Source organism: Melanerpes formicivorus, unplaced genomic scaffold (assembly GCF_026170545.1).
Source record: "Melanerpes formicivorus ecotype bairdi unplaced genomic scaffold, bMelFor1.0.p_v2 SCAF_8, whole genome shotgun sequence".
NCBI lineage: Eukaryota > Metazoa > Chordata > Aves > Piciformes > Picidae > Melanerpes > Melanerpes formicivorus.
The window spans coordinates 19,189,144-19,197,275 of NW_027142360.1; the positions used below are offsets into that span (position 1 = coordinate 19,189,144).

General features: G+C 48.0%; 1 protein-coding gene across 3 annotated transcripts in view; it reads right to left on the reverse strand.

Moving 5' to 3' along the window:
* Window positions 1-8,132, reverse strand: part of TMPRSS6 (transmembrane serine protease 6) — a 21,542-nt gene extending 13,410 nt beyond the window's left edge. The window contains exons 1-6 of one of the 3 annotated variants that reach the window (XM_068142371.1): window positions 7,739-8,132; window positions 7,439-7,636; window positions 5,699-5,855; window positions 4,977-5,119; window positions 4,715-4,782; window positions 3,060-3,244 (exon numbers count right to left, since the gene is read on the reverse strand). In XM_068142371.1, coding sequence (XP_067998472.1) covers window positions 3,060-3,244; window positions 4,715-4,782; window positions 4,977-5,119; window positions 5,699-5,855 — 553 coding nt within the window. In that variant the 5' untranslated portion in view covers window positions 7,439-7,636; window positions 7,739-8,132. Of the gene's footprint in view, window positions 1-3,059; window positions 3,245-4,714; window positions 4,783-4,976; window positions 5,120-5,698; window positions 5,856-7,438 lie in introns of all 3 variants that reach the window. The other 2 variants (XM_068142372.1, XM_068142370.1) reach the window with 2 other exon arrangements.

Below are 8,132 nucleotides of genomic sequence, written 5' to 3' on the forward strand. Positions count from 1 at the left end.
CCACAGGCTTTTGTGCCTTTTAATTTTTTCCTGTTGCTCATTTTTTTGTGTGTGCTGTTCCAGGATCACTTCTCCTTTCCAGGAGAGCTGGGCATTGCTCCAGGCAGCCATCTTGCACCTCTGCCAGCCACACCACAGGGCACAACCCCACTTCTAGGAGTCTTCACCCCTCCCCTGCTCCTTCACTTTAAATAACTCTCACTGAAAAGTGAGTGACTGAGGGTGGAGAATGGCTTCTTGATGACCACTAGTTGATGAGCTACTAAATACCCTTATAGAGTTCACCTGTGGAGAAGGGAGATGCAGAGAATGCAAGGGCTACAAATCTCTGCAAAACAGAGTCACAGGGTGGACAATAGGAGAGCTGGGCTTTGCTCCAGCCTCCCAGCTGAACTGGAAGCGGCCAGAGATCAGGTGCTACTGGGAATAACTGCCAAAACAAAAGGCACCCTGAGGTCAGTTGGGTGTGAGAATTGCTGTTGGGGGCTTGCCTAGGTCAGGGCTTTGGTCTTTTGTAGATCCTAAGCAGAGCATGCAATTCTGTGGGGAGAGCTGAGCAATTTTGTCATGGCAAAAACAGATGTGGAAAAGATGATCCTGCAGGCATAAGGCAGGCTCCTGAAGAAGTTTGTACTGTAGGGAAGGATGTATGCTGAGCTCATATCAAGTAGTGTTTTCTCTGAAGTACTAAACCTGAGTTCTTGTAAGGAGAGGGAAGTCTTTAAACACTTTGGGGGTAAGGGGACTCTAGAGTCTTTGTGTGAGAGCAGCTGTTAGTAAAAATCAAGTGCTGGAGAGGTTGGAGAGGTTCCTGTGCTAGTCAAGGGTTTCCCACTCTGTGTCTTAAAGCAGGTGGCAGGGAAACCTAGAGCTTTAGAGCTAAGGAGGTCAGCAAATGAGTCTGTCAGAAAGCAATGAAGTGCTAATTACCTGCTATTAGCTAGCTAAGTTTTTACTCCAGTTTTACAGAGCAAATGAAGCCAGAGGTTAAGTGACTGCCTTGCGGTCACCCCGGCCAAACAGCATAAGAGATTTCTGGCTTTTGCCTGAGTTGCTAGGCCATGCTTCTGACTGGAGAGGAAAGGACTAGGGAAAGCAGGAGCTGGAGAGACTATGATTGGTATGCTAATTCCAAAATAGAAAGAAATGTGGTCTGCTGAAATGAATAAAACAGTGAAACAGATGCGAAGGGAGTCAGAGTGAACTGGGAACAGCTAAAAGAATGGCACCGCCGGGTTTATTTGTTTGGGAGTTGTGTTATGAAATGAAGAAATGAAGGAAAAATGCTGGATGGGCTGACTTGGAAGCATTTCACACATTATCTTATGATATCTTAAGAAAGTTAATATAAATTGGCTCAGCAAAATGTTTGCTACGCTGGAAACAAATCCTAAGTAGAAGTAAGTGACTAATGGCAATGGTGGGGAGAGATGTCTTCAAGAGGTGCTCCAGAAATAAGATCTTAACATGAGGGTCTGGATGAGGGAGTGGGGGAAAAAAAGGGAGATCAAATTTTCTTCAGGGACTCCCAAAAATGAACCTCAAACCCAAAGAGATGTGGAGGGAAAAGTTCAAGAAAATAGGGGTGGGATATATTAAAAAAAAAAATACATTAGAATAATTCACCCTGGAAAAAATGCAAGATAATGTGTCTGGGGAAACACACCTTGGAGATGTAACTTTTCCTGGGAAGAAGAAACTTGGAAATGAGAGGCCCAAGGGAAAAGAAGAAACACATTGTATTCTGAAAACCCCTGAGGTTTGGGGGCTCTGTAAGAGGGATCAGATCTGGCTGAGAACTTAAGTCTCATAAAGCCCAAATACCAGTTCCACTGGACTTGGATGCAGGGAGGTCATTCTGCCCCTGTACGCTGCACTGGTTAGGCCACACCTTGAGTCCTGTGTCCAGTTCTGGGCCACTCAGTTTAGGAAAGATGTTGACTTGCTGGAATGTGTCCAGAGAAGGACAACAAAGCTGGGGAGGGGTTTGGAGCACAGCCCTGTGAGGAGAGGCTGAGGGAGCTGGGGTTGCTTAGCCCGGAGAAGAGGAGGCTGAGTGGGGACCTTCTTGCTCTCTACAACTACCTGAAGGGAGGTTGTAAGCCAGGAGGGAGCTGGTCTCTTCTCCCAGGCAACCAGCACCAGAACAAGAGGACACAGTCTCAAGCTGTGCCAGGGGAGGTTTAGACTGGAGGTTAGGAAGAAATTCCTCATAGAGAGAGTGCTTGCCCATTGGAATGTGCTGCCCAGGGAGGTGGTGCAGTCACCATCATTGGAGGTGTTTAGGGGGAGACTTGATAGGGTGCTTGGTTTAGTTGATTAGATAGTGTTGGATGATGGGTTGGACATAATGATCTCAAAGGTCTCTTCCAACCTGGTCTGGTCTATTCTATTCTATTCTGTTCTATTCTATTCTATTGAATAGAGACATATCCCAAGCCCTTCATCTAAAGTCTGGTTTACAGGTTCACAGATTTTTCCAGAGCAGTTCTGTAGGGGTGGCTTTTTAAACAGGCTGGGATCTTTGCTGTGGACAAAATAATCATCTTTGAAATCCTATGTCAAGAACTCAAGTGGCAACTTCAGCTGCCCTGTCTCAGAGGAAGACTGGTGGTGACCCAGGTATGCTGCCTTTGCTCTTCTCTCAATCAAGTAGCCTGGTGTAATCTCCCAAAGGAAAGTAGGAAACCTGATTGCTTGCTATTTTTGAGCTGAGCTGATCAAAGTCATGACTTGTGTAAGATCTTATTCCACAGAGCCAAAGCTGATGGGAGACAAAAATGTTACCTTGGTGGTTATGGTCAGCTAGACATGATATAATCTTTACTTTTTTGAAGGAAGGTTGCTTTGTTTTGTCAACCAGACCTCTGTTCTCCTCTATCAGGTAGAAATATATCTCATTGTATCCCCTGATCCTCACTTTCCCCCTATTCTCTTCAGGTTTCTCCTATCCCCCTCAGTAGTGACTTCTGACATTTTCTCCTAACTTCCCTTCATCACCTTGTGAATTTTGGAGCGTTTCAGACTGCTTAGGCCAGAGGTGAGCAGCTGGTACTTACCCAGCAGGATCAGTGAGTCTGGGTTGACTCTGTACTCCGTCTGGTAGGACAGGCTGCCTGAGCTGTTAAATCTGGTGGAGAGCTCTTGGTGGAGCGTTGTGTTTACCCTCTCAGCAGTCACCTCCTTCTGCTGGCTCTCAGGGATTTGGAGGGCAAACCAGAAGAAGAAGGTCAGAGCTCCCTCCCTAACAGAGAAATAGCGTGTTAAACCTAGCAAACCTCAGAGATTAACCCCACACTGTTCTTCCACAAGCACATCTGTGTGGACTTTTCAGCTCGCTGCTGTGAGCTGGAGGAATTGCTCTAAGAGGGGTAGGAGAGCTGCTGTGTCCATGCTGCCAGGGAATGCTCAATCTTTGGGTGGGGAGGAAGCCATTTTATACCATCTGGTTTCAGTGATGGCCATATGTAGTCACATTAATGTGATAATTAATCAAGACTGGTCTAATGAGCAGTCTTATTTCAGGTAGAAATGACCTTTAGTTACTACTGACCCAGGGCTGAAAAGAAACCCTCAAGACTTCATTGTCTCACCTCCCAGTGGTGACAACTCAATGATTTATGACTCAGTACCTTACCACAAGCCATTAATGCTGGGCAGGCTCAAGCTGCAGGAGACTGTGACTGGGCAAGCTCTGTCCAACCAGCTGGCAGAGAAAATTGGCTGAGGGAGGGGGAAGAGATGTTGAAACAAACCTTTGTTCAGTTAAAGGCTGGAGGAAGAACTGCAAGTGAAACTTCTCTTTCCCCAGTTGAAAATTGGGATTTTCCTTAGCTTGGGACAAATGTAAGGGTGTAGTTTTCCATTAAAAATAATAAAGAAATCAGAAGCAAATGTAGATGTTAGTTTGGAAGTTTTTCCTGCTTCCTTGATCTAGTGTATTGCCCTGCCAAGCTGCAGTCCATCTGTCCCATACTGTTGCCCTATTCCCAGATGGACCGTGCCGCTGGGCTGGAATACCTTTTCCATGATGTATTCTGGCCTCTCCCTTCTGGTGCTTAGAATATCAGTCCATAAAATGACTTTCTTGAATTAGAAAAATTAATTTCCAGCTGCTTAAGTTTTTACTGAGAATGCCAAGACTTTTTTCTGTCCTCATTCTTCCCAGCGATTTCCCCCCCCCCCCTTCCTTAAACTTTAGCTTGTCTGAAAAATGTCTCAGTTTTGGCTTTTCATCGTGACCATAGGTAAAGATGAACATCAAAATATCCCCCAGCTCTGTCACCAGAACAAGGGGACACCGTCTCAGGCTGTGCCAGGGGAGGTTTAGGCTGGATGTTAGGAAGAGGTTCTTCATAGAAAGAGAGATTGGTCATTGGAATGTGCTGCCCAGGGAGGTGGTGGAGTCACCATCAGTGGAGGTGTTTAGGAAGAGACTGGATGGGTTGCTCGGTGCCATGGTTTAGTTGATTGGATAGTGTTGGGTGATAGGTTGGACTCGACGATCTCAAAGGTCTTTTCCAACCTGGTTTATCCTATCCTATCCTATCCTATCCTATCCTATCCTATCCTATCCTATCCTATCCTATGATGGAACCATTCTAGATCTGGTCTGCCCAGCAGCTTGTTATGGCCAGATTTCAGTGGAGCCAGAGTACAATTGACTGGAAGCATTCACACACAAACAAGCAAATATGCTGTGGGTGCTACTCACCCAAAGGCATACACTGTGCTCGAGTTGTAATATCGACCCAGCTCTGTGGCATGAATCAGTTCCTTCAGCTGCAATGAGAAAGTCGTCCGATAACTATTGTGTAGTGTTACAGTGGCAAAGGATCTGTGGCCACCCTTATTTTTCATCCTTTTTGCTGTACAGCCCCATCAAGTCTGTCACTTGGATGGGGGTAACTAACCCCATGTTCTTTCTACTGACTGAACTGCCTCAAGGCCAGCTCTGGTTATGAAATTGCCCTCACCATGTTCTGGAGCTTCGCTGACTCCAACCAGAAGGCTCTGGACTCCAGCCGCCCAAGCTCCGGGAAGTATCGGCGGTTAAGGACCTGGAGGCTGCCACAGTAAAACTGCAGGATGGCTGGTTCCAGGTGCCATGGTCTGTAGTCTGCCAACAGAATAGAATAGAAGTAACCAGGTTGGAAAAGACCTTCGAGATCATTGAGTCCAACCTATCATCCAACACCATCTAATCAACCAAACCATGCAACCAAGCACCCTATCCAGTCTCTTCCTAAACACCTCCAGTGATGGTGACTCCACCACCTCCCTGGGCAGCACATTCCAAAGGCTAATCACTCTTTCTATGAAGAATTTCTTCCTAACATCCAGCCTAAACCTCCCCTGGTGCAGCTTGGGACTGTGTCCTCTTGTTCTGGTGCTGGCCACCCAGAAGAGACCAACTCCCACCTGGCTAGCACCTCTTTTCTGGTAGTTGTAGACAGCAATAAGGTCTCCTCTGAGCGTCCTCTTCTCCAGGCTAAGCAACCCCAGCTCCCTCAGCCTCTCCTCATTGTGCTCCAAACCCCTCCCCAGCTTTGTTGCCCTCCTCTGGATCACCTTGCTGATAGAGAGAGAGGGGTTTACACCTGTGAACGAGTCTGGAAAGATCACCCAGAGTTGGTAATTGTGCTTTCAGTATGAACATCTATCTCCTGCATGGGGTCTAAAGGTGTTGAATCTTTACCTAGGAAATACCAGGTTGCTGCAGCAGCTCCAGCCAGCAACAGAAAGGCTATCCCAAGGGACACATAGCGGAGGCAGTCTCGTGAGTTAGTCTCTGATCCGTCCTTTGAGAGGGAGCTGGAATCTTCCTCCTGTTCCTCGGCCTCCATCAGGGGCATCTGGTGATATAGCATGCCATGGTCAGCCTGGGATTTCTGCACCCTGTTACATCTGGCTCTGGAGGTGTTCTGCCACCTCTGTGCTCCTCTCCCAAGATCTACAGGTCTGTCTGCTCACCACCAAAGACTTTGCTCAGTGCACATGTGAGTGAAACCCCTACTGCAATGTGAGGCATGCTTCCAGGACACTGTCCTGTCTATGCCTCCTGGCAAATCCCTCAGTTTACAAAACCATTCCCTGGGTTTTGCTTCTACCAAACCCCAAAATGAGTACAATAATTAATTTATCTGGTTGTTCTCCCAGGCTGGGAATGGCTTTTAAACTGGTATTTCATTGACCTAGAAATCAATGTAAATGACCTCAAATACACACAGAAATTGCACAAACCAGCCACAGCCTGCGAGTGTGAAGTTGCACTGCACCTGAGGTCCCTAAAAGTGGGAAAACCTTGCCATTCCCCTGAGACCATATGTTCCTGGGCTAAGCTCATGCTGGCACTGACTCACTAACTGAGCTAGTGAGGAAGGAGCACCTGAATAATGTTCAGCCCTCTGCCATCCTTTGCTTTGTGCCAAGGGACACCTTCTGTCTTCCTTCAACCCTTGTCTTCCCCAGGCTGTTTCTTTTGCTTCCTCCTGACTGCTGCTCTTCTGTCAGCCCCAGGCTCTGTGGGCAAGAAATGCCACTGCCCCAAAGAGACAGATTAATCTTAGTTATCTCACCCACCTTCCTTCTCTTTTTCTCTGCTATCCTCTAGTGCATGGCTGCCCCCAAACTCTCTCTGTGTTTCTGTGACTGGAGAGGAAAGGGATGTGAATGCATCTAGGAGGCCACAGAGGTCTTGGGACATGCCCATGCCATGTCTCTGTGTTTGTGAGGCATCTTCAGCCCCAGAGGTGCATATGCATGTGAGGGCATGAACACATGTGAGGGACTTGCTGCAGATATGGGAAGAGATGGTTGGCCTCATGCATATTTTAGCCTGCATGAATGCCATGGAGTGTTCACACAACAGAGGTCTCCTTGCTTTCCCCTAGTTACTGAGCCCCAAGCCCTCCAGGCTGCCCTGCAACATGGAAACAACTTTGCAGAACAGAGCATGAGGTAACTGGCTCTGGAAATCGAAATCATCTTTGTGAACATCAACACTTGGACCATACAATTGCTTGCTCTAATTCACCCCTCCAGAGAGGCATGTGGCACAAACAGGCTCAGCACAAACTGCTCTCCCTTGCTTCTCCTGGATCACCTTCCATTGCAAATCCTGGGGAGGATCTCCTCTCCAGCAGCCCAAGCTGGGCAGTTCAGGAGAGCAATGGCACCTCTCTGCTATCACAACATCCCTTCAGAAACAAGAAGCACAAGCAAAGAACTGCATACAGAGGGATGGGTGGAAGAGGGCACAAAGCAGATGCAGGAGAGCCACTTTGTTAGAAGTTTTGATGGTAGGCACCAGCATCTCCCCTAGAGCTGCAGACCTACCTTTGAAGCCTGCTGATGCCTGTGAGGCCTGGCCCACACCCCCCTAGGCAAGCCAGCTCACACGTACATGGAGGGGGTAGAGAGGAGGACATCTATTTACCCAAGCTCAAGGTCTCCTCAGCAATCAATAACCTGATGCCATCTCCCTTCAGCTTGGCCTTTGTCCTGCAGTGTCCTGCTGCAGTGGGTCAGCTCACCCCGTTCTTTTCTGAAATGGAGGTTTCAGGTGCTTGCAGGGGCAGAAGATCCACAGGCTGAGCAGGGGAGCCTGGACAAGTCATAGAAGGTGCACCTCCATCTGTGCAGAGAAGAGCAACACACACAGGAAGCTGGTGCAGATAGCTTACGTTGTCCTCAGGGAATGGGGAGTTGCTGAGCAACTGCTGTATTTCTTAGCTACCTTCCTTGGTCCCATTGGAGGAAGAGGCAAAACACAGAGTGTGTGTTCCTCAGCACAGGGATGGAGCAGATGTTGGCTGGCAGAGGTAGATTGCTTGAAGGTGGGAAGAGCAGTAAACAGCGGTTCCAGTTGCTACCGTGGTCATGCAGATAGAAGCAAAGCACAGTGTCCCCCAGTCCCAATCTGCAAGACTCCCTCTGGTCTTCTTGAACTTCTTGCTAGTGAGACTCCTGGCACTGGGCTCCCTGCACTCTGTTGCATCACCACTCTCTCCTTCCTGCAGCATCTGCTTTTCTTCTGGGCCCAGGTCCTCCTCACCTACCTTGCTTCCACCATCTTCAGCTTACAGCCCCACAGCTCTGTATGTGCCCCTTTGTTTCCCACAACAAGCAGC